Consider the following 25,978-nt stretch of genomic DNA (forward strand, 5'->3'; position numbering starts at 1 on the left):
CTCCCATTTTCACCAAAATGAATTCCTGCCAGCAGCGTGAAGGCAACATAAAGCTGAAACAAGCATCAGATAAGGCATGAAGAGAAATATGCAAGAGTCAATCTACTCTTCATCAGCTCACAACATCTGAATAGATCACAGCAACATCTGCTTCCAGTGCTTGGTCTGTGGGGAAATTCCTTTAACTTTTTGCCTCCAAGCTTCCCATTACTTGGCTTTTCTTCTCAAAACAAGTCCTGCAACAAAATCAGTTGTGTCTGGATTATATCAAGGAGTTTTTCAATTGGAAGCCCAAATGGAAGAAACAAGACTGTCTCTAATTCTCAGACAGGGCTTTTCCCACCACAGCCCGGGCAACAACACGGCCACTGGCACCTTCTTGCCCATCTGAACCCTGCACAACCTGCTGCAGGACACCAGGAAGCAGCAGTCACATGTTCCGCCAGCCACGCAACCAGAGACATTCTGGCAGGTCAGAGGAACCCTCATGCATTCTTACTGGGATGTCATCGTTATAACAACGTTGTTGGGACGATGACATCCCAGGTGATGAGCCCGTTGGCGTTGCCACCAGCTGTTGGAATATGATGGTATGCAAAGGCCTTAAGGTGAAGATTGCTGCCTGTTTAATGATTGATCAGAAAACTAGATTACAGCAGATTATAAAACAGTCAAACTCACATCATTAGTAAATTTAATTTCATGACCTACAATTATCAGCATAAACATAACAGGCCTCCCTGCACTCCTGCCCTTGTCTGGGGAGACCTGTTTCCTGTCCAACACTGCTGTTCTTGGCAAACTCCTGCAGATGGGATTGATTTCTGACAGACCACACACATCTTTAAGGCCAGGCGCTGTTTATTTTTATGAAGAATCGAGCAAATGGGGCAATGTTTATAAGAATGAAGTATCTTCCACAGTTAGTGTTATGCCCCTTCTTGTCTACCACTCGCCTTTCCTGAAACCAGAAATAGATTACCTCTGATCATTGACGGCGCAAAATCGATGCAACGACAGGCAATTTGAGGTTTGCAGTGGGCGTACACAGACATGCAAGTGGAGTCAACAGGATGTGATAAAGACGTCACATGTATTTCATGTACATAACCCTGTCTGTGTGTACACGGTACAATAACAGCAGTAATCAACAAAACAGTGGCGCGTTTCCAGGGTTGCACTGTTGTGAAGCAACTGTTGATTCAGCTGGGGTGTGAGCAAAAGCACGTGACTGCTGGAGATGAGCGGAAAGGGATGCTGTGGGTCGTTCAGGGGTGTAAAGAGGGGCGAGTTTAGAGGAAAGTGGGAACAGAATAAGCTAAATGTGCTGCTTGTACAACCACTGAGACCCCTCACAAGGCTAAAACAGGTCACCCTACGAGGGAAGTCGTCACGTGATCGTCATTTTGAAAAGTCATCTTTGAAGCCTGTGTAACTGGAATACAGGTTTAATACCTGTTTCATACCAGTAAGATCATCATCTGAAAGAAGCTGCTACAGCACTACGAGCCAAGTTGGATGAGTTCTGGACCGACAGAGACACAACTGGCTTTGCTTAGAGAGCCGCAGCTCACAGGGTGGAGAGATGGAAGATGGATCAACTCTACAGCCATCACTGAGACTCTGAGCTGGTCTGTAGTGCCTGATTATCGGCTCAAGGAGCCAAGCGCCTCGGTGGTTTTCTGACCCATAACTCCATTTCTTCACATTTCTAAACAGCTTTGTGGTCTGCGCCAAAGCCTCACCGCTCCAACCCTCCAATACTTTCTGGGTTCAAAGCTGCAATTCCACATCACTAAGAAAACTATTTGCTTGTGAGTTAATGTCAATCTGGCACAGTAGGAATGGGAACAAATTTTTCAGGAGAAGGATCCATGGACTCGCTGTTGCCCTGGACACAGAGGAAGTACAGGAGACGCGAGTAAGAGAGCGTCTGATCAACCAAAACTGGGCCTGGGAAAAAGTGCGGGGGTGAACATTTTAGGTGCCTCTCAGCAACTCACTTCTCAATACGGACTGCTGAAGAAAGTCTGAGAGCTCAATACTCCAAAAGAAGGAGGTGAAGAGAGAGAGAGAGAGACAGAAGAGATGGGAGAGAGAGAAGAAAGGAGAGATGAGAGAGAGAGATGGGAGGGAGAGGGAGAGAGAAAGAGGAGGGAGAGAGAGGAGAGCGTGTGTGTGTGTGTGTGTGTGTGTGCGTGCGTGCGTGTGTGTGTGAGAGACAGGAAGCCGTACTGGAGTTTCCATTTGCACTCATTTAAAAGGTATTCCACACAACTCATCCATTTTCTTTTCAACAAAGCTGAACCGCAGCCACTCTGTTTATTTTTGGGTTTGTATCAGGATCCCACTTTCATGGGGGAAACTCTACATCCAAATGGAAATTCAGCAGTAAAAACACAACTTTAGCACACTCCTTTTATTGCTCTTTGCCAGCATGCCAAGACAAACCAGCGTATACTAATTTGTAATTGACAACTTCACCTTGGGGAAGTGCCACAGTCCTAGTCCTGCCTGGCAGAGTGTCCCACACAGCTGTCCTCCATCAGAGTAGCATCGTGAGATGAGGACACACCTTCTGCAGATATGTGCACCACTAGCGTTTCTTTCAAATACAAGGGATGAAGACAAACGAGAGCAAATCTTAAGACCTTGTTAAAATTCCAAAGGCCATCTTGAGGCGCCTGTTTCACATTACTGGGTTTTTGAAAAGTGTTTCAGGGACAGCTAAATTGCTTCCTTCTTTAAAATTTAACACAGCTCCCTAACCTCCAAAGCCAAATAGGGAAAAATAGACAAATGAGGAATGTTAAAACAAACCACCGACATTTATTTCATTACAGGGATTTTTATCATTAACTGTTGAACTCAAAACAAGAATTTATTGATCTAACCAAGCCTGAAAAATGACAACTTACAATTACCTCTTCATAAACTGGGTCAGCGGTTGGTGTCTAAGCATTGTTATTCTTCCATTTAAGATCCACACGATAACTGGTAATAATGGTTCAACTTTACCAAAGAGTCAGAAACATTCAATAAATGTAAATCACCAGTGGAACAAACGAACTGTACAGTGTGGATTTATTCCCCTTTTCTTAAACTTTGCTATAGAATCAACTTGTGCGAGGTGTAATAGTATAAAAGAAATAATTATTGTGGGTAAAAGGTCATTAGAGCCAACAATTTGTGATGACTGAGCTAAGATGGAGAATCAGATTCAAATAGCAGCTGAGAGAGGCCGAGCTTGGAGCAGGCTGGCGCTTCCATGGAGATCTGATCTACGAAGCTAGAGTTCATTATGCAAGGCTCAGCTGTGTTATCCAATCAGAGCCCCTGCAGGGATACACCAGCACACCAAGTCTGTTGGCTGGTTTGTGTTTGCTTTCATTAGAATGATGAGTGACTGGAGGAGCACCTGACATCTGCCGCCTTACTGAGACACAAATCCTGACCCGCCGAGGCTCAAATGCAACCCACAGACAAAGCAAACACTTTACTTCACTCACCTTCTGAAAGAAATCCTCCCCGCCGTTGACTCGCCCCTCGGAGGCAGCTGGAGGGAGACACAAACACAGAACACAATTTCACACATGCGTCACACAACATAATCACATACATCTTATAGGATCTTCCCTTGGGGCGCGGGGATCTACTTTTCTGGAAGTATGGAATACAATTTTCAGCCATCTTCTGCAATCCCTGAGATTAGTCCCCGCTTGTGCGTAAAATTGATGACCCTAAACAGAGCCACATTGTGATAATGTGGCTTGCTGGAAATGAGGGCTGAGACAGCAGCAGAGAGAGAAAAACCCGTCATTCACAGAGAAGCAGGTGAAAAGGTCAAGAAACTCCCTCTGCAGATACGGTGAACTTGCGCAGAAAGAGGGGCCGGTGCAAAATGCAGATGTTACAGCACATCTGTAAATCCCCTCAACTGTCCATGCTAAACTCATATCATCTATGCAAAGCCAGTTCTCCCATCCCTTCCGTCATTTGGGATTTTGGAGATTTAAGGACACATTTCAGCCGGTCTGGTGTTGCCAAGACAAATATGGCTGTGATGACACTTCATCTGCGGCGGTGCAGCGGTCACCACCATCACATCACGTCACAGTAACAGGGCTTCCAGGTCTGTGGCTTTGCTCACCCATCAGTGCACGAGTCACCCACGCGCACACGGGTGGGCGACTGCCAACCTGTCGACCAGGCAAGTCCACTACAGTCACGTTTCAACTACAGCTGGCAAAAATTCACTTAAACTAAAGTCAGATTTAGTCAGTTACGAAAACTTCTGTTGGTATCACAGGAACTTTCTGCCATCCATCCTTCAGCTGTCCGTTAACAGGTTTCAAACAAACACAGGTAACAGTAGAACACACCAATGCAATCAAAGCCCCAACCTTGGTGGCAGGAGGCCACTGCGCCGAGAGCAGTGCTTCCCCCTAACATATTCACACTGAACCTGAACAGACGAGAGAAGATGTTCATCAATGGTACATTGTCAGAAATACACCTGAAACATAAAAGCTGCCTGATGACATGAATTCAGCCAGAAACACAGATCATCAGTGAGGTCTAGAAGGACACACAGCAGCCTGTAAACAAGGCCAGGCAGCCAATTAGGAAGAGGCGGATGCTGTGCCTTGGCTCAGGGGTTCAAGTCAGTTCCACATGAAGTGTGGCAACTCACAGGCTAACTCATCACAGCTGAGAGCATCTCCCAGAACACACCAAAGGGAGCCTATTTAATCTGCTACAGAAGATCAAAACAGCATCTTAATCACATGATCAGCTTTGATGAATCAAAGAAAATTTTATCATGTTGTGGCTGGAGTCAGACCTGCCTCACGATGGTGAAGAGAATAAAATGGTGGATGCTTCAAGAGACTTTTCTGGGAAGGGGAGAATTCTGTCCTGCATAGATGATCTAAAAAAAAAATATCACAGATAAAATGAGGTTCAAAACTGATCCCTCATCAGTGGAGGATCATCAAACCGTCAATGCTACACTCAGAGACACACGCACACATGCACGCACGCGCAAAGTGCTTTTTCAAGTGTGTGGTTGGCCATGATGAAACATTGAACTTTAAACAAGTCGATCAGTCAGCCTGCAGAGATGACTCAAGCCAAAAGACACCATCAGGCACAATCAGCCCGGAGCGAATCCAATCTAGAAGCATGAGTGAAAATACGACATCCCGTCACCAGCTGTGTGGCATGGACGTTTGTGGGGGAGAACCCAGAGACAATGCAGAACTACCACAAGCTTCACAACCTGAACCCTGCTGGAAGGATTTAAAGTCAAGTCCTCCAAGTTCACAAAAAGGACCAAAACTGTGAGATGTACAGTATTTCTATCAGACCAAGAAGAGGAACATTCCTAATGAGGTGGCCCTCCTCAGGAAGGAGATCCACGTGGACAGAAAAGCGTCTCTCCCTCTGTCTGCAGCGTCACAACCTTTATCTTTCATTCACAAGCCAAGAGCAGCTGCTCTTAAAGACGCATCCCTGAGAGTGACGCCATGGTCTCCTTAACCTCACATGAGAAAACAATAGCTTAACCTACAGCACAAAGAAGCCCCTGGACATTAAATGATCATAAAGTAATCTTTAGAAATTAAAAATACCTAAAATAAATCTTCAAATGTTTAAGAGAGTAAAGAAGTGATAAATGTGAAATCATCCTGAGGTAAAAGCAGACAAAACCAGCAGTGAAGCAACATTGGAAATGCCAACGATTGCCGTTTAGTGGGAAAAGTGCATTATTATCTTAACTCGCTTAAACAGTTGGGGCTGAACAGCATTGTGGATAATGAAGGTTGGCAGCTTTGACGAGAAATACAACAGGATGATAAATAAATAAAATAAGTCATGTGTTTATGTGGCTGCTCCCAGCAGGCTCTGCAAGGATAAAGTTACGGCCCTCCCAAACCAAAAAACTGAACTCCAAAAGTGGAAAACTTGTTGAATCACCAATACGCCAAGAAATTTATTCTTTCATTAAAGGCTGCAGCAACACTAGAAATCTGATCCAGAAACTATTCAGACGTGGCTTCTTCACTTCTTTTAGGGAGCTAAAGTGGACCAAACAGCTCTCTAAATGATGCAGCGTTCATTTCCTTGGATTGGCCGCTTTGTTTGGGCAGGTGTTAAAGCTCATCTGAACTCTGGTGTGGACCAAACAAGTGAGCTCTGGTCCTCCTGAACACTTGACTGCAAATAAAATGTGGCTCTTGGTTCACTTGCAAATCAACCCTGGTGCAAATTACACCATCAATGAGAAAGAGTGTGAGTCAGAGTCAGAGAGAGAGAGACAGAGACAGAGAACCAAAGAGATGACGAATATTACAACAATACTGTTTTCTTCTGCCCAAACTGCTTCATCATCATCATCATCATTGTCCCCCTGAGCTAGAACCACTTTCTTAGGACATGTCGTGGCTGTAGCCCCCCACATGCACCCCTGTATATTTGCTCCACAGGTGATTTTAATGTAAACCACCTGAGATGGTAGGCCAGCAAGGTCTGCAGCAGACACACGTGAAGGACGTCTGGCATCCATTATTTTGTGGAAAGACCTGGGAGATTCCGTGTTTTGACACGAAAGGAATGTAAACAGTGTTGATTTCTACATTTATGGCTTCAACAGGACGCTGAAGAAAACAACAGACACAGAAGATCTGGTAAAGCAGCTCAACCCTGAGGAATTCTTTCACCATGAGATATTAGTAAAAAATAATTCAGATTTGATGGAAAGAATGAGTCTGTAAAAAAACAATCCTAATTAGATCTGAAACCCCAAATAACTCTTAAATGTAATGCTAAATGTTAGCGGTGCCAATGTTAGCAGCATTGCTTTGATAACACAGAATGAAGAATATCTAGCTATCAAGATATTTATTCCATGTCAGAATCGTTGTCAAAATCCTGACCAACAATATGGATGGATATAAAACAAAAAAAACGTTGGCTTGTTAAGGCCTCAGTTAATCTCTAAACGTCAGAGCAGAAATCCACAACCCTGCTACTAATCATCACAGGGAAAATGTTCAACAGCTTTAGTTTTTCCTGGCAGGAGCTCAGCAGACATGACAACCTCCACAAGAAGATGTGGAGTTTAGCATCCACATCTGCTCCCATCCTCACATTAACCTGAGCTCACACTTTGAGAACCCCACAGGAAGACCGCTTCATTAACATGGTTGAAGCACAAATCTCTCCAACCCTAGCCTGTCCCACCCAAACCCAATGGTGCTGCAGTTGAAATTCAAGAGAAAGGTGTAAAAATAAACCCCCCCTGGGCTACCACCTTATCGTGGTGGAGGGGTTTGCGTGTCCCAATGATCCTAGGAGCTCCGTTGTCTGGGGCTTTATGCCCCTGGTAGGGCCACCCATGGCAAACAGGTCCTAGGTGAGGGATCAGACAAAGCGTAGCCCAGGACCCCCTAATAACAAGCACCAACATTGGTTCTAAGTTTCCCCTGCCCGGATATGGGTCACCAGGGTCCCCTCCTGGAGCCAGGACTGGGGGCGGGGCATGTTGGCGAGCGCCTGGTGGCCGGACCTCTGCCCATGGAGTCTGGCTGGGCACAGCCTGAAGAGGCAACATGGGACCCCCTTCCCGTGGGCTCACCACCTGCAGGAGGGGCCAAGGGGGTCGGGTGCATTGTGTGTTGGGTAGCGGTCGAAGGCAGGGACCTTGGCGGTCTGATCCCCGGCTGCAGAAACTGGCTCTAGGGACATGGAATGTCACCTCTCTGATGGGAAAGGAGCCTGAGCTGGTACGTGAGGATGAGAAGTTCCGACTAGATATAGTCGGCCTTACCTTGACGCATAGCAAGGGCTCTGGTACCAGTCGTCTCGAGAGGGGTTGGACTCTCGACCACTCTGGAGTTGCCGATGGTGAGAGGCGACGGGCAGGGATGGCGATTCTCGTTGCTCCCCAGCTCAGTTCCTGTATATTGGTGTTTACCCCGGTGGATGAGAGGGTAGCCTCCCTTCACATTCGGGTGGGGGGACGGATCCTGACTGTTGTTTGTGCCTATGGCCCAAACAGCAGTTCAGTGTATCCACCCTTTTTAGTCCTTAGAGGGAGTGCTGGAGAGTGCTCCTTCTGGGGGCTCCCTCGTCCTCCCGGGTGACTTCAATGCTCACGTTGGCAATGACAGTGTGACCTGGAGAGGTGTGATTGGGAAGAACGCCCCCCCCGATCTGAACCTGAGTGGTGTTTTGTTATTGGACTTCTGTGCTCGTCTCAGATTGTCCATAGCAAACAACCTTGTTCAGGCATAAAGGCGTCCATATGTGCACTTGGCACCAGGACGCCTTAGGCCGCAGACCAATGATTGACTTTGTGGTCGTGTCATCAGATTTGCGGCTGCATGTTCTGGACACCCGGGTGAAGAGAGGGACAGAGCTGTCAACTGATCACCACCTGGTGGTGAGTTGGCTCCAATGGTGGGGAAAGATGCCGGATAGACTGGGAACGTCTGGCAGAGTCTCCTATCAGGAGCTTCAACTCACACCTCTGGGAGAGCTTTGACCATGTCCCGGGGAAGGTGGGGTACATCGAGTCCGAGTGGACCATGTTCCGTGCCTCCATTGTTGAGGTGGCTGACCGGTGCTGTGGCTGCAAGGTGGTTGGTGCCTGTTGTGGCGGCAATGCCCGAACCCGATGGACACCAGCGGTGAAGGATGCTGTTGGGCTGAAGAAGGATTCGAACCGGGCCTTACTGGCCTGTGGGACTCCTGAGGCAGCAGATAGGTACCGGCAGGCCAAGCGGAGTACAGCTACGGCGGTTGGCGAGGCAAAGACCCGGGCATGGGAAGAGTTTGGTGAGGCTATGGAGAACAACTTGCGGACGGCTTCGAAAAGGTTCTGGACCACCATCCGATGTCTGAGGAAGGGGAAGCAGTGCACTGTCAACACTGTGTATAGTGGCGATGGTGTGCTGCTGACTTCAACTCGGGGTGTTGTGGATCGGTGGAAGGAATACTTCAAAGACCTCCTTAATCCCACCAACGTGCCTTCCAGTGAGGAAGCAGGGCCTGGGGACCTGGGGACGGGCTCTCATATCTCCGGGGCTGAAGTTGCCGAGGTAGTCAAAAAAATCCTCGGTGGCAAGGGGTGGATGAGATCTGCCCGGAGTTCCTTAAGGCTCCGGATCTTGTAGGGCTGTCGTGGTTGACTCAACGCTGCAACATCGTGTGGACATCGGGGGTGGTGCCGCTGGATTGGCAGAATGGGTTGGTAGTCCCTCTTTTTAAGAAGGGGGACCGGAGGGTGTGTTCCAACTATAGGGGGATCACACTCCTCAGCCTCCCTGGTAAGGTCTATTCAGGGGTACTGGAGAGGAGGGTCCACTGAATAGTCGAACCTCGGATTCAGGAGGAGCAATGTGGTTTTCGCACTGGCTGTGGAACGGTGGACCAGCTCTACACCCTCAACTGGGTGTTGGAGGGTGTATGGGAGTTTGCCCGAACCAGTCCACATGTGTTTTGTGGACTTGGAGAAGGCATTCGACCGTGTCCCTTGGGGGGGTCCTGTGGAGGGTCTTCCGAGAGTATGGGGTGTCAGGCCCGCTGATACGGGCCGTCCGCTCCCTGTACGCTCGGTGTCAGAGTTTGGTCCGCATTGCTGGCAGTAAGTCGAACTCGTTTCCGGTGAGGGTTGGTCTCTGCCAGGGCTGCCCTTTGTCACCGATTCTGTTCATAACTTTTATGGACAGAATTTCTAGGTGCAGTCATGGTGTTGAGGGGGTCTGGTTTGGTGACTTCAGGATCAGGTCACTGCTCTTTGCAGATGATGTGGTCCTGTTGGCGTCATCGGCCCGTGACCTCCAACGATCACTGGATCGGTTCGCCGCCGCATGTGAAGCGGCTTGGATTAAAATCAGCACCTCCAAATCCGTGGCCATGGTTCTCAACCGGAAAAAGGTGGAGTGCCTTCTCCAGGTCAAGGGGGAGATCCTGCCCCAAGTGGAGGAGTTCAAGTAACTTGGGGTCTTGTTCAAGAGTGAGGGAAGAATGCAGCAGGAGATTGACAGGCAGATTGGTGCACCAGTCCGTTGTGGTGAAGAGAGAGCTGAGCCAAAAGGAGAATCTCTCGATTTACCGTTCGATCTTTGTTCATACCCTCACCTATGGTCATGAGCTTTGGGTAATGACCAAAAGAACAAGATCACGGGTACAGGCAGACAAAATTAGCTTCCTCTGTAGCATGGCTGGGCTCTCCCTTAGAGATAGGGTGAGAAGCTCTGCCATCTGGGAGGAGCTCGGAGTAGAGCCGCTGCTCCTCTGCGTTGAGAGGAGCCAGATGAGGTGGCTTGGGCATCTAGTTTGGATGCCCCCTGGACGCCTCACTGGTGAGGTGTTCAGGGCATGTCCCTCTGGTAGGAGGCCCCCGGAAGGACCCAGGACACGTTGGAGAGACTATGTCTCTCAACTGGTCTGGGAACGCCTGGGGATTCCCCCGGACGAGCTGGAAGAAGTAACGGGGGAGAGGGAAGTCTGGGCATCTCTGCTTAGGCTGCTGCCCCCGTGACCCGACCCCGGATAAGCGGTAGAGGATGGATCGCGGTGCTACAAAACAATTACAGAATGAATTCCTTCATATAGTTCAAAGTTTTGGCACTCATTCACATAGATTCCAATTTAATTTGAGAATCCAGTTTAAACCAAATGATTCAATCTTACTTCATGCTGTAGATCTGCTCCTGCGCATCAACACACAGATGGCTTCAACAAGAGCAGCTGAGAGCCTCCAGGAAACACCACAGCTTCCAGTTGCTTCCAGATAGCAACGAGTGTAAGTTATCACCTCTTCTTTTATCTCCTCTTACACAAATGTTGCACAACCAATTAAGCAACAGTGCACTATCCCTGGTATCTGGACCCCCACAGTGCAGAGAGAGACAGATGGAAGTCACTTATTATTCACATAGAGATGGCTTTAGGAGAACAGACTCAACAACATTAACATTTGAACAACTTTTATGGAATTTTTGCTTCTCTAAGTGAGGGGGGAGATCTTCAGCGTCGGGAGCAGCAGGACAGAATCAGGCAAATTGAGGAGAAGCACATTGTGCTGCTGACTGAGGGAACCAAACCAAAAGCCTCTAAAGATAAACACTGAGAGTTCTTGAAGGCAGTAGTTACAGGCCGGGTGGCGCGTCTCTTTATGCATTTATGTGTGTTTTGCGAGTGCACGAGCCCATCGGCTGAGCCGGGGTGCCCTCCTCCAGAAACATTTCTAAAATAGCAACCGCAAACCAGACTGTATGTAAATCTGCACTTTTTAAATCTGATTTTTTTTTTTTTTTAAATGTGGATTTATGTCAGCCTTTCAGAAGGTTTCAGGAGCTGAAATGGTTCCTGGTGCTGCAGCTAAACTGGAGCTGCTGAAACAGGACCCCCAATTTTATTTTCTCCAGTAATGAATTACAGGTTTTTCCACCGGTTGAGGCTGAATTAGGCTACAGCTCCCAAAAGCTTCATCATGGACAGGAAGAAGGAATTCAGCACGTAAGCAGAGTGGAAGAGAATTGTTTAATTGTAGCAGTGTGTTTCAGAAAAGGGAAGGAGGGAAAAAGGAGGAGAGAAATGTTGATTTATCCAGAGGACAGGTTTTATTATTCAGCTGGAATCTTTCCGTCATCTTCAAATAACAAAATCATTTTAACATCCAGACAAAAGGAGGAATTTTCCTCTAAGATTAACTCCTTTTCTTTCCACTCTACATCATTTCAGAGAGAATTCTTAAAGTTGCTCAGTGTCTCCATCTTGACCATCTGTTCAGACCATTACGTATAAAGAGTGTGAGACAGAAACACAATGGTCAGGTCCGAATGTGTTCAGTGTTAAAGTGAGGATGAGAGTCCAGAGTCTGACTCCTCTGCAGCTCTAATGCAGATGAGAAAATTGCAGCACCGCCGTTAGTGAGGAGGAAGAGGATTTCCTTCTTAATGGCGGCAAAAAGGTCTGTTCTCTGTCCACTGTCCCCACAAAGTGAGACATGTCTCCAACACCGAGCTTGTCCATTTAGTGTCGAAGGCAGAGCTCCCCAGTAAAAAAACAAATTAGTTCAGTGAGCAAAAACCGTCCATTAGTAACAGGTTGTGGCTGCTGCAGCTCCTTTATGACATGTCCACACAGCTGGCACCATAAGAGGCTTCAGCAAGCTCCTCATCATTGCTGAGAGAGGAGAAACCTGCAGCCAGAGCACGGTCACAGTACTGACACAACAGGTCAAAGCAGTGCACAGAGGTGGGGGACAGAGGTGGAGGACAGAGGTGGATGCTGCCATTTGCACTCAGGTGTTTTATAGGTGTTTTCAGCCTGAAACAGAACAGTGTTGCAGAGAAGAGTCAGTGTAGCACAGCGCTCCTTCAGGACACATCACAGCTCCTGTCTTTTGCTTTGAGGGACATGTATAAAAACCTTGTTGCCCCTGTGGATGGCTGAAGAGGAACAATTCAGGTTAAGGAAATATTGCCTCTTTCCCCACACTTGCCCCAAAACTTCAGAGAAAAGCAGCAGTGAATTTCTTCTATGCTGCTGTAAAAGCATCCTTCACACTCACACCCGTGTCAGCATCTCAACCCTGGGAGTTCTATTTAAGGGTGCCAACAGCATAACGAACCAACCCAAATGGGGTGTCTTGGGGTGACACCGTGTTGTCAGTTCACACTATTTATTGATCCAAGTTCCAGAATCTGCATCAGTGCCAGCAGCAGAGATGGCCAATGTGTGTTTGCTGAAGAGCAACATGAGCCAACAGCAGAGTAAAATAGGGCTGATCCAAATTAAAGATATATGTGCGTGTGTCTCTCAATGAGTCACGGCCATATTATTAAACATTTATCACTCTCAGGCAAATTCTGCAGTCTCAGAAGCCTGACCGATGTCCTACTCATGTCCTACTCATGTCCTACTGACATTCACACAAACCTCCTGGCAACACACACACATACACATGATCCCAGAGTTAATTATCCTGATTTCTGTTGTACTGCTCCCTCACCTCTCTGGCTGACGTCTGAATTTACTACAACAGCTGGTCGACATTAAACCGAGTAACAGCAACAAAAGGTTGGAGGACGCAGATGTCCTCATGTCTTCTATTTGAGATGGAACTTACAATTTACATCTATCTGCTGTAAACTGAACCAAGCCACTTATAGGCCAGGCTTCATTTCAACTGCTTCGCTCATGTCTGTATCAAGTCAAGCAGCAAACAGTTTTGCTAAACACCCAAAGTTGGCCTTCATGTAATCTCTTATGTCTCCTCATTTTACATGATGCTGTTAACTCACTCATAGAATGTGGCTGCTTTATCATCAACTTCTCTTATCTCATCTGGAATATCATCTGCGGATCAGTCAGATAGATTTACTCTTTCTTATCTGGACTTTTACTCCAAAACTTGTGTTACTACAGCTCCATAATTAATGGCCCTGGTCTTTAAAGTTGCAGCAGTTTTTAGTTTAGACATGACACCCTTGGATTTGTCATCAGTCATCTAACACAGAGTGTTTGGAGGACGAGCCTGTGGCCTGAGGTGAGGGTCCAGAACAAAACTCAGAGATCCTGTCGCAGACAATAAACCAAATACAAATATACTGCAAGTAAAAGTAAAAGTATTTCAAGCTAAACTCAGGACATGATGTCCCACATTAAAGAACACATCTCATCCAATCAAAACAGCCAGATGCTCCGAATCTCTGATCCAACTGGATCAGGCCGTGGAAAGAGCCTGGAGAAAGAAGAGCTGAGACCTCTGATCCACAGAGAAACAAATGTAGAGCAGATTTAATCAGAGCAGAACGTGTGAAGCACAACAGATGTAGGAGCGAGGGAACCAGTCACGCATGGACATGCACTGGAAGGGCAGAGTTTAAAGGTTAAAGCAGCGGAGCACCGTTAGAACCGATGCACAGAAGAGCGGCTGCGGAACTCGGCTGTTCCTCTTCTACAGAATTCAGCTGCAGCGTCAACATGAGCACCGTCAGCCATGATGTCATGATGTAGCTATTAAGAAACGAGACACGGTGAAGTCCCGCCATGCGATATGGACCATGCACGGGTACGGAGAGACAGGTTTAGGCGGCAGCAGGCTGTGGCCTGCGGTATGTCCGGGACACTCACATTTAGGGCCGGCCTCTGGGTTTCCTGGAACAGTTAGGGATGACATGGAGCTTTGAGGAATGTACCGAGCAGCGAGGCTGTAACCAGGACATTCTCCAGGGGAAAAGATTACTTTAAGCGCTAAATTATTTGTTGCCAATAAAATGGGACTGAAATATGTGATCAGAACTTTTATTCTAAATGTTGGGCTTTAAATGTGCTGTCTTTATCTCCGTTCATCTCATTTTTTGATGCTGCAACTTGTCAACATCTGCATCATTAGAAACCAGAAGGAAGTGAATGAATTATGTGCTAAACACACTTTCATCTTAAATGGAAGCAACCACATACTCGCTGCTCCTGGATGTCCAGGGATTGTATTTTTCCACAAAGTCGGCTCCTCACCGTCAGCATATTCTAACATCTCAGAAATCACAGCTCTTTTCTTTTGTGTCGCAGACGTTTGTTTTGTACAGACTGAGACGTTAAAGCAAAATCAGCTCAAAAACAAACCGAAGCCTCCGCAGCGAACACTTGTGGTCGCGACTGGTTACTGCAGGAGCCCCACATGCACAAAGCTCTAACTTTTGTTGAAAAGGTCAATTATGAACAACGGTCACATTTGGTAACATATAAAACTATTTTTTTAGATGTTAGATGTTTGTATAGAATGTGTCTGTACCAAATAAATCCACAAAACGGCCTAATTAACTCCCTTAATTGGATCACGCGCGGGGCATGCTATCGAATACCTTTTTGTACCACAAATACTGAATTTTAGAACTCTAAAGGTATTAAGGTTGTAAAGGTTTATCACTTAGCAGTAACAGTGTTCAAACAGCCATTAAAACGAGTCTAAGTACATGCCTTCAAACCGTGGGGCGAAGGCGATTAACGTGGCCTGATACCCGACAAACATCTGGACTTTTACCTAACAACATGATTTCCAGCTTCTTGCGGTCCACCCGAAACCTCTCCTCAGTCCACTCCGGATCCGGCAGCGGCTGTGGTCCGCTCAGATCCTCCTCGGATCCCGGGAGGGGGGAGTCGGCGCTGCACTCGCTGTTGGATCCGTGGTCCGACTGCGGCAAGTATCCGGATAAAGAGTCGCACTGGGCAGCCATGACGCTGCGCTACAGCTTCTCAAGGGGCCAGATTATTCACGGAGCAGCGCGCAGCTCGCAGCAGACACTCGGAGCAACTCCTCGGGAGAAGTTTCACGTGTCATCGACAGAAAAAAGCGCGGCTCCTCCCAGGAACACCAGCGACCCCCCCCTCCCTTTGGTTCCAAACTCTGGAGAGATTTGTGCAAAATAAGCGTGTTTGGAGTTTTTTTGCTTCACGGTCACGGGCTGCGGAACGTCTGCAAAATACCCAGTTCATGTGAGCCAAAACCCATTCATAAAGCCAGCATATAATCCAAACAAAGCCACTTTGAACAGAAAAGTGCAGGCTTTGAATCTCTCCTTTTTCAGTCAGGACGACGGTTTCTGGTGAGAGCAGCACATCAGCCATCAGCTCACTGGTTTACAGAGGAAACGCTTCACATCCTAGGAAATGGTTGAAAGAAAGCAATTCAGGAAACAAAGGTGCAAACCAAACAAAGGTGCTGCTGGCCAGCGGGATGAGAAAATGAGCCCCAGTTCAAGCAGCATGAAACCGTTCTTTTCTCCACCTTTAAATAATTACACAGCCTCTCCAGAAGAGCGATAAGCGAGGATATTTAGAGCTTTGTGATGACTTGAGTGAAAACTGTTGCTGACTGTTGTAAAGGAGTAATTCTTCAAAAGACACGACTTCAAAAGAGAAGAAAAACTGTCCAGTTGACACAGAAACCTACCTTGGATGACTAATTCTTTACTTTTACATTTTACCCTCGATTTAGCTCCATACTAAATCCTCATTAGGTCCAATAAAACAGTGAAGACTGTAGGTTTCCATGGTTACTGAGTGTATAGAGCCAGATTTACTCTTTTTAATTTCATGACTGTAGAGTTCAATAGCCAAATGAATGACCTGACCAGAACCAAAGGAGAAGCATCAGAACCAACCGGACTGAGGACATCTGTGTACAAGGCTGCCACCTAATGGCCGAAGGTTAACAGAGCAGACGGTGCCTTTTAAACTGACAACCAAAGAAAATCGACATAAGGGAAAAAGACAAAACCATGAATCACATTTTCTGTTTATTTATCTTCTCTGTCAAACATCATATTTACAAGTCACTTTGGTAACTGTTAAATGCACCATTATCCGTATAAGGCAAATTTTACTCAAAGAAAATCTATGAAGGTACAACAGCAACAACAACAACAACAACAATAATAATAATAATAATAACAATAACAATAACAATAGTGAAGCCAGTGTGAAATGGTGTGCTCTTGTTCTGAGGTGTTCAGACGGCCGACACATCTTTACATGGCATATTTCTGAGTCCACTCTCTTGCTGTTTTGTTGTACCTGAACGGGGAAGAGAAATTAAATGTTTTTGGAGATGACACCATAATATCTTGTTCTATACTTACTGTTCTCTGTCTGTCTTGTATATGTGAGCAATATCTGGGACTAATGGGTCGTCTGGATTTGGGTCGCACAGCAAAGAGCATATGGAGAGTAAAACTGGAGCAGAGAGGACAACCATTATTCACACAAGGTTGTGCTTAATTAAACCCATTTTTAAGTTCTCTATTCATGATTTTAACACGTGTGTGTGTGTGATGTTAATCATGAATAGAGACACGTGTGTGTGTGTGTGAAAGTCTTCATAATAACCAGACCAGCTGCCACACAGAACCTGATGATCCATTTCAAGATTTTGTATAGAATTTTTTAAAATCTATTTTCTTGGCATTTCCCCCACAAAATACAGAGAAATTTGTAGGATGTTTTTGTTTTTTTAAACCCAAAACAAAAATAAGCTGTTATAGAGGCATTAAAGATAAAGAGGCTCTGCAGAATGCAGAAGGCAGGCCTGTCTTCAGGTGGGGTTCACCTGTGTCCATAACATGACCAATCAGCAGACTGGGAACAGTGATTCCTTCCGTACACTTTGATCAGGATTATGGGGGCTCATTGCAAAACAGACCCGATGAGATGGTGACCTATTGTCATTGTTATGTTTCTATATTTAGACAAAATGACCTTTGGATATTGTGAGAGCAGGTGACCACTGTGTCCTCAAGATGTCAAGGCAGATATTCCCATTGCTGTTGATGTTTGGGTGGTAGATTCTGGTTGTAAAGGCAACCTAGCAAAACCAATATTTTCTTTATTTTTTTTTACTTTGAAATTTATAAAATGTCCTTGTCTCAACTTTTTATAATACAGTATTACCTTTGGTGGTTTGAAAGGATAGTCGGTAGGAAAATAGACACCCAGAGAGAAAATCCCACCCTGATAAGGACTGTCCATCTGAAAAAGAGCTAAGTGTTTGTTGAACTCATAATGCCAGTGTTTGCTCAGTGAATACAAGTTATTAGAGAAGCCACTTGTTGTAATTAATGTTTTCCCTGCTTTGTCTAAAATAGGAGAATGTGGATTCCCACTTTCCTGTTATTTCAGCAGACTGAAGAGCAACATTGGGATGAAGGGTACCAGTATGTGCCCTTCACACAAAAAGACACCACCATAAAACCCCTTTGTCTTTCATGACATCCAGAAGCAGTATTTGAGGAAAGGCTCACCGGTCCAGTGATGGTAGCCTTCCAGTGAAACACTGAAGGAAACACAGATCAGATATCAGACACAGTCAAGTTAATAGTGATTCTCTGTGAAATGTCTGTACTGACTGTCATTCTCCTGTGGTCCAGCTGAGCAGGAAGATGGAGGATCCCTCCAAAAGTCTCTTAACTCCTGGGAAATTTAACACAGAGTTTTAAGACTCACAGCTCGGACATAAGATAGTAAAGTGTGTAAATGTGCCCAATGTAAAAGCCTTAGAAACCAATTAAACAGTAGAATGTAGACACAAATTTCACAGCGAACTCATCTTTGTTGCCTTCTGAACCAACTTGGTGACTAAGTTAGTTCATTTAACTCAGACACTTTGTTTCTAGTGTTACTGCAACTGCTGTGGACAATATAACTGCTGAGAGCAGCATCTGGTGTAAGATTTAGCTCCATTGTATCCATACATTAGATGATGACATAAGCATGTTTGTAGAAACATACAGGCTTCACACCTTAATCAACATTATTAAAATACATAGAGGTAAAATTCAATTTACCTTCTCTATTCTTTTGAAAGACATGTGGAATGCGGCCAAAAAAGCTACACGATTAATTGTGACAGCTGTAGGGTTCAACAGTAGTCGCAGATTGCGAGGTTTGACAAATGCTTCGTTTGTTTCCGTGTTTTTGTTTGACGGAACATAATGGCGTGGTGCATTATGGGAAAATGAGTTTTCATCTCCAAAAAAGACCGGCACCGTACATTTCCCTCCCGTAATGTTCACATTTCCATCTAAGACTCTAGTCACCCATTCGAAACTCTCAAAAAAAGCAAAGCTGCTTGAATGTTTACTGGGTTAAATATCTTTAAATAGTATTTAGAAGTACACGAAATTCGAAGCATGGCAATTTTAAAAAACTGATTGTTCTTTTTACATCTCCCATAAAATGCTGAAGAAAAAAAAAAAAGAAAACCTGCTGAGAAAAAAGAAAACCGTGTCTGCAGCAGCAAATTAAAACTTATTTACATGGACAAACCTGCTAGTTTCAGATGATTCTGATGAGTCAAGTTAAATTTCATTACAGAACACTCCTTTTTTGAATGTTAATTTAGTACATTTCTTTTTTATAGGTTGAGTTATTGGAAGAAAGCCAGAGAGTACTTCAGTCACATGAAGAAGATGAGCCCATTTAGTGAGCAGTTATAGTAGAAATGAGCCTGACTCTTTTCTTTTGATCCACCTGCTGAGGCAGAAACTGGAGCTCTTCATATTCACGGACAAGAGGTTTACTGAAGTGATAAATCCCCCAATTCAAAGCGTTCAGGTGTACTTGGGAAGAAGAAGGTGGAGATGAGGCCACAAAAGGAAAATCTGAACTCAGGAAAGATTAACGACAAAATGATGGAATTCACATAGTTTGACAAACTTCTTCCGTCATTTTCACAACTGAAAATGTCAGTACACTTCATTTATTGGACTCATATTTAAATGTTTATGTCTTTTGCTGCCATTTTCTTATTTACAGCAATTAACAACTGGTTAGTTTAGTAAAACTTAATTCTAAGATGTAGATGTAGTTACTGTGTATTATCACTGTGTATTTTATTTAGAGTCCTTTTTTAAAAAAAATTAAAATAACGTGTGATAACACATCCCCAGTGTATCTAAGACTTTAGTCAAGTTTTAGAGACACTGGGGATGTGTACTGGGGAACTTTAGTAAAACATACACACACTACATAGACATATACAAACATGCCTCACTGCTGTACAGGGGGTGGGGGTGTTAGTAAAGATTGTGGCACTTTATACACAAAGCAATTAAACCTTTTAAGCACCAGACAATATATTGTAACAACAATATATTGTTATTATTATATCACTACTACTATACTACTACTACTACTACTACTACTACTACTACTACTACTACTAATAATAATAATAATAATAATAATAATAATCATAATAATAATAATAGTATCCTTCACGTTTTCTTGAATGGTTTATTTTTTGTGTTGATAACCTTTTAAATCAATAAGCTTTTCTGAATTTATTAACTTCAATCCTTTCTAATCTATCAAACCTTTCCAATTTAACAAATTATATTTTTAGGTTTTTTCAGGTGTTGGTTCCTCTGATGAGTTTACACAGGTGAGATATTCACACATTTACCGTTTCAACTTTAGGGTTTGGACGATGAATGTGAGACAACGTCGTGTGCGCCGATTTAATTCATCCGCCGGAAACCCACACTCGAACGGAGTTCCGGGGGGAATTCCACTTTTTCCATTGTTGTACCAACGCACAAAATTTAGTCTGCTTGAAATGCTGCGAGATAAAATTCTACACAGTTGTTTTCGTGTAATTAACACTAGTAAAAGACAGTAAATACAGGGACACTACATCCTAGAAAGTATTTGCCTTGTAAATATGTTAAAATTACAGTCCTTTATTGGGTATGTTATGTTGGTAATAAGCAGTTAAATACAGAGAAACAACACCCAAAATATTGAAATGTTTTTTTTTATCCAGGGTGAAGGATGGAAATTTAGCCTGTATTTAACTTTTATCATCTTCGGCAAGAACCATTTTTCTCTTGAGTTGTGGTGCAGTGCATCCTTTAAAAAGTGTCATTCTTGCAAATGGCTTCAGAACTTACCCAAGAAGTATGGTGAAACTGTAAAAAGAAATATTTTCTTCATCAGCATTTATCATCATCACTTCCAGCCATTGCAATTGGGTAGTTTGAGAAGTATGTAATAAAGCTATCAGCAGACTCAGCTACAGTGTATGTACGTCTTTTTTTTTTTTTTTTTTTTTTTTTAACATTTTTGCTTCTCCAGGTACATGATAACAATAATCTGGGCCTAAGAGGACTTTTTAAAAATAAATATGGCTGCTGACCCCCCAAAAAGGTTCCCCACCCTAATTAGAGAGCTAGCCCCAGCATTAGGGGGTTACTTAGGGGGCAATATTAGAGCTAAGCATCTAGAAGTTTTTTTTGTAGGCCTATGATCATTTTTCTATGTTTTATTTCTTTGTGGCTGCAGCCGTGGCCCCTTTGTGAAGCTTCTGATTGGATATAAGGCAAAAGGTCAGATGTCAGTCTGTTCATGTATATGTGTATTATTATTATCATTATTATTATCATTATTAATAACCACAATAATAACAACAACAATAATAATAATAATAGTTGTGTGGAGTGTTCTTTAATGGGAACACCATCTTCCTACACCTTGCAACTCTAACCAGTGGCAATTGTCACCAGTTTCAGTCAAAGTGTGGACTCAGTTGTTGTGGCTGAAGTAGCAGAGTTCACTGGATCCAACCATTTGGAATGTGCATCCTTTAACCTTTGATGAGGCTACAGGGCCGTGGCCCCTCCCACAGGTCTCTGTCGCTGCAACAGTTCAGTGCTCTTGACACGTTACAAAACATTGGACAGTCTTGTCCTCTTTTGTGCACTGTACATGGCTCCTGGCCACTGCTTCCATTCTTGACACTCTTTTGTGACTAAACTGCTTCAAAAGACTTTCTTGTCCCATTCATCCATCCATCCATCCATCCATCCATCCATCCATCCATCCATCCATCCATCCATCCATCCATCCATCCATCCATCCAGAGGAGAGCTTCTCACCCTATCTCTAAGGGAGAGCCCAGCCACCCTACGGAGGAAGCTCATTTCGGCCGCTTGTACCTGTGATCTTGTTCTTTCGGTCATTACCCAAAGCTCATGACCATAGGTGAGGGTAGGAACGAAGATCGACTGGTAAATCGAGAGCTTCGCCTTTTGGCTCAGCTCTCTCTTCACCACAACAGACCGGTGCAGAGTCTTGTCCTAGTTCTGGCCAAATTACTCTCTTCCCCAGAATACACAACCTTTTTTTTTTCTTATGGTATGAGGTACAAATTCCCTTCCTTTTAGTTCTGTGGGGCAGGGAGGGTGGAGAGAACCTAAAGTGTTTAAATAATGTAACAATCTGATAAATGCTTCAGCTCTGTCTCTTCCTAGGTAGGATATCATCCAAGAATATGGCCACATGAGTGATGCCTGCAGTAGCCCCTCCTTGGTCTATTGAAGGCCTTGATGACAAAAAGTAGAACTTTGTTAATGCTCAAGCCTTTTTGTAAGTTTATGGTCACATAATTTTTGCTTCTTCCAATAGAATTTGGTGAGAGGCGTGACCACCTGTCCCGTTTGAAATCTCTGCAGTCTGTCATTGGGCTAAAGCACAGGAACCACAGGAGGTTCCCTCTCAGCATATTTAACCAGCTCAATTATGTCCTGAACTAAGAGAATCTAGATGCCTCTGTCCACTGTTCCACAGGGCTTGGGCTCTTTAAATATCTCGAGCTAAAAGCAAGTAAAGATTATTCTGCACAGATGGGGCAGAAGTCTGTGGAATCACACAAAAAACAGGATCTATCTAAGATTGTTCCTGGATAAATATAGTGTAACTTTTCTGACGTTAAATTTGGAGCAGCTGATCTCAAACATTAAATCTCAGAAGCAGCCCGTCACAGACACGCACGGCAGCGCACTGTGCACCGCAGAAACAGCTGTACGGCTCTAATTGATTCTTCACGTGTTCATGGCTCGGTGCGCGTTCGCGGACGTTAAAGGTAGCGTGCCCGCGCTTCTGAGCATCGTTTGAGAGGAGAGAAATACAAAGAGGGAGAGGGAGAGAAAGACGGAGAGCTGTAGAGCACCGAGTGTCCTCCAAATGTCTGCCTCTACAGGCTGCCGATGAAGAAGCTTCGCATTCCTGCGGCTGCCAGTTGACACGTCCAGTCCAGACGAATCAGGCTTCCAGACCAAGGAGCGGTCCTGCAGCGGACTGAGCGTTTTTCAGGTATGCGCCGCTCCTCCTCCTCCCGGCTTCTCCTCCGGTCACCGACGTCGACGTGTGTTTGTTCTGTATTTCGGCCCAACGCATGACTAGGAAAAGGTGAAGGCAAAACGGGCGTTTTGATTGTGGTTTATTTGCGGCAGCGATGCAGAAATGGACGTTGGCGTGTGCCGAGAACTGTGTAGTAGAGCCAGTCTCATGCAGGTGACATGACTCCGCTGTTTGCATGCAAGGGGCTGTTATTCAGCGTTGCAGACTAAACCTCCCAGTGATATTGTGTGGGTGTCGTAAAGGAGGACATAATGATAAAGCGGCAACGTGCATGCGATGCGTTCAAGCGTTCCGACGATGGCTGCTCTGAATCAGAGGATGCATTTGGAGCTACACTGTAGAGGAGCCAGGCAGCGACTGCGCGATGTTTCCCTGCATCTACTGTTGTCAGGGCTCTGGGCTTCACTTTTCCTGCTCTTGTGTTTCCCAGTTTCAGGGTGTGTAGATGGAGCCCTGCAGCGTTTTTAATCAGACTCCATCTGTGAACCACAATTAAAAGTCAGACTTGGCCCCAATAATCACTCTTTGGCAAGTTGAACTTTCACCCCTTTTGGTGTGGGATCATATCTCACTGGTTGCCATGCAAATCCAATAATCAGCCTCTTCTAAAAATGTCCTTGTCAAGACCTTGTGATGAAACACAAACCTTCTAAAATTTGTGCACATCAATTTCGTGCAGAAATTATGAATAATTGAACATTTTTTGTGGAAAAATGAACATGGTTATTCAAATTATCCTTTTCTTGGTGAGGTTGGGCCACATAATGTCCAGACCATTGTTCTTCTGATAAAGCAGTGGACCTTCTGTCCACAGGAGAAGCTGAAATTTCCTGTGGCCCATTTTCTGGATCATGGCACAGAACAACAGCAGTGGACAGGGGACCAATGGGGTAGCGGATGAGTCTCCCAACATGATAGTGTACAGAAAGGTAAGGCTGCTATTTTTAGTCGGCATGCGTTGTGTGTGTGTGAGAACGCGTGTGAGAAACTCTTGATCAGTTTACCTCACCGTGAGCAGTACCAGAATGGACCATCCCTGCTGATGCTTGAAGAAGATATTCTCAGACAGCATATTTATACTCCCAACATTCTTACACACATATAAACACACACTGCTGCAAACATGCACTGTTTTGTTGTTGACCTGTTTAAGGATGAATTAGAAACTTTGTGTATTCAAAGGAACCAGAAGCTACTCAAGTTAGCGTTACATTGGCGAACAGATATTCCTTAATAATTTATGTATTACCGACAGCACTTGTGGTCCAATTAGAGAACTATAGAAAATACACAGATGTATTTGTGTACGGTGTATGTGTGTCTCCTATGACCTACTGATCATTCCACTTGTGTTTGCATCAAGACAGGTATTCCTGTTAGGTTATTAGTAAAACCCTTGTGTCCCTCTCATGCTCATAAATAGGTGCCATATTCAATCATGCCAGCCGGGCATCGTTATTCCATGTAATAGAATGTTACAGCTTATGTTTTCTCGCAAATACTAGCCATATACGTTAGGAACACCAAATATATCTAAAGGTATAGAATGATTGGTTTTCCCCTTTGAAGCATCCCTGAAAGGATCCTGTGAATGTGTGTTTTGACAAAATGATTGTAGTAATTTTTTAGTAGTTATAGAACTCCTGCTACTATAAAACAAAGGGTTCAGGTTAGCCATGACAACCTGTTATTGTTGGGGATGGTGCAGATTAACAGCTTTGCCATTTTCTTTGTTGTGTAGACAGTGAAGGAAATTGCATCTCTTGGTAAATTTAATTGAAGACCATTAAGCTATGCCAAGGCATGAAAAGCAGTTGTATCCTGTGTGAGAACTGAAATATTGAACTGAGGTCTTCTAAGCTATTCAATTACATGTGGCGTCTTTTCCTTCTTTTGCTATTGATCCACCATGATTTACAAACCCAACATGCAAAGAAGGTGTTTTCTTGTCTGCATGTTGCTGTCTCCTTGCCCAGTTGTGTGGTGTTTACCTTCAGAAAGGAGGATTAACTAATTCTTTCACAATTGTCAGAATTGGTAAGGATTTCACATTTAAAGGTACACTTATTGAGACAGAAGACTGCAGTGTCATTCCCAAGTTGTTAACCTACCACCAACCTGGATATGAAGCTCAATAATGTCAGCAACCATCCAGGAGTTTGTAGTGTTTCAGGCTGTAGTTTCTGCTCCTGTATGGCGTCATTCTCTTTCACGATGACCAGGTAAATAAGACTTGAGCTGCCTGACAGGTCGGAACTTTGCTGAATCAGCCTGATAATGTATAAAAACTCTCCTTTACATTGAAGTTGTAAAGTAGTTTTATGTTTAAGCAAATAGTGTCCGCTGCTGTCTTCTGATGTTTGTGGTGTAGACACAGCTGCAGTCAGGAAGATTTCAGATATCTTCTTGTGCGTCTCTTCTGTCTCTGTGACCACTTCTGGCTGCAGCTTGGCCCTGGGGACTGACTGACCTACAAAGACTTCAGAATGCTCAGAAATAGTGAAGGCAACAAGGATGAAATTGTGCTTCTGGAGTAGGTTTAACTTAACCTGTAATCACCGTCTGGCTGAAGGTGACTCAAAGGCTGTTGCAGCCCTCACCAAGTGATCCACACCAGGATGAAATAACTGCTCAGGTGGTGCCTTTATGCCTTGATGTTGGACACCAATGTCACTGCCACAAAACACTAGCATTGCTATTTGGCTACAGGCTACATCTACGAGGACACTGACAGTATGTTGCAGTACATTAGTGGAGCTGTATGTTATGGGTACAGCAGAAATGGTCTCTTACCTTCCACGGCCTCAGACTTGCTCGTCCACCCCTCTGCTCTCGTCATCTGAGCACACACATAATGCATGTATATTTTATTTTGTGCTAGATGTATGCAGAGAGGGTGTTAACAAATAATACGAGACTCATCTATTTTATTGAGAAATGCAAAATTTCCAGTGAGCTGATTTGGATTTCTGTTGCACTTGTCTGAGAGTTTTTGTTAGCATCTGCATCCATGTAGCCTTACTGTAAATGCTAAATGTGCGGAGTGTTTAGACTCAAAGGCTCTCTACAGTGCATACATGTCTTCTTTCATTCATAACTTACATGTGTGCCACATGAATAATGATGTGATGCGTGCGTGCGTGGGCTCTATGTAGGTCAAATGTTGCTAAGAGAGTTGAATTTTTCATGCCAGTCTGAAACAGCTGTGGTGAAGTTTACAGCCACAGTTATTGTTTGTTTTGATTTGATGTGAAGTGCCTTTTTT

The 25,978-nt window shown here is 44.5% G+C and overlaps 3 protein-coding genes across 3 annotated transcripts in view; 1 reads left to right on the forward strand and 2 right to left on the reverse strand.

The window, feature by feature from the left end:
* The window catches only part of LOC101066933 (protein bicaudal C homolog 1), a 36,131-nt gene extending 20,751 nt beyond the window's left edge, over nucleotides 1-15,380 (reverse strand). The window contains exons 1-2 of the mRNA XM_011602963.2: nucleotides 15,062-15,380; nucleotides 3,510-3,556 (exon numbers count right to left, since the gene is read on the reverse strand). Coding sequence (XP_011601265.2) covers nucleotides 3,510-3,556; nucleotides 15,062-15,254 — 240 coding nt within the window. The 5' untranslated portion in view covers nucleotides 15,255-15,380. The remainder of the gene's footprint in view (nucleotides 1-3,509; nucleotides 3,557-15,061) is intronic.
* A 923-nt stretch (nucleotides 15,381-16,303) lies between these two features.
* LOC101062529 (ubiquitin-conjugating enzyme E2 D2) lies at nucleotides 16,304-18,512 on the reverse strand. The gene is made up of 7 exons (XM_003963733.3): nucleotides 18,360-18,512; nucleotides 17,922-17,985; nucleotides 17,817-17,848; nucleotides 17,467-17,544; nucleotides 17,275-17,380; nucleotides 16,659-16,752; nucleotides 16,304-16,593 (listed from the first exon to the last, which is right to left on the reverse strand). Exons 1-7 carry the CDS (start codon nucleotides 18,381-18,383, stop codon nucleotides 16,548-16,550), a joined length of 444 nt encoding a protein of 147 aa, XP_003963782.1. The 5' UTR covers nucleotides 18,384-18,512; the 3' UTR covers nucleotides 16,304-16,547.
* Nucleotides 18,513-22,405: 3,893 nt separating this feature from the next.
* The window catches only part of rgs7a (regulator of G protein signaling 7a), a 34,606-nt gene continuing 31,033 nt past the window's right edge, over nucleotides 22,406-25,978 (forward strand). Inside the window, exons 1-2 of the mRNA XM_029834765.1 lie at nucleotides 22,406-22,665; nucleotides 23,528-23,642. Of these exons, the coding sequence (XP_029690625.1) occupies nucleotides 23,565-23,642 (78 nt within the window). The 5' untranslated portion in view covers nucleotides 22,406-22,665; nucleotides 23,528-23,564. The remainder of the gene's footprint in view (nucleotides 22,666-23,527; nucleotides 23,643-25,978) is intronic.

This window comes from Takifugu rubripes, chromosome 4 (assembly GCF_901000725.2).
Source record: "Takifugu rubripes chromosome 4, fTakRub1.2, whole genome shotgun sequence".
NCBI lineage: Eukaryota > Metazoa > Chordata > Actinopteri > Tetraodontiformes > Tetraodontidae > Takifugu > Takifugu rubripes.

Excerpts from the sequence above, each read along its gene's own strand:
- LOC101062529 (XM_003963733.3), bottom strand. The coding sequence starts at position 18,383 with ATGTCTTTCAAAAGAATAGAGAAG. Across the intron at positions 16,753-17,274 it reads TGCTCTCACAATATCCAAAG|TTTTACTCTCCATATGCTCT; the intron begins GTCATTTTGTCT and ends TCTCTGCTCCAG. Across the intron at positions 16,594-16,658 it reads TACAAGACAGACAGAGAACA|GTACAACAAAACAGCAAGAG; the intron begins GTAAGTATAGAA and ends TTCCCCGTTCAG.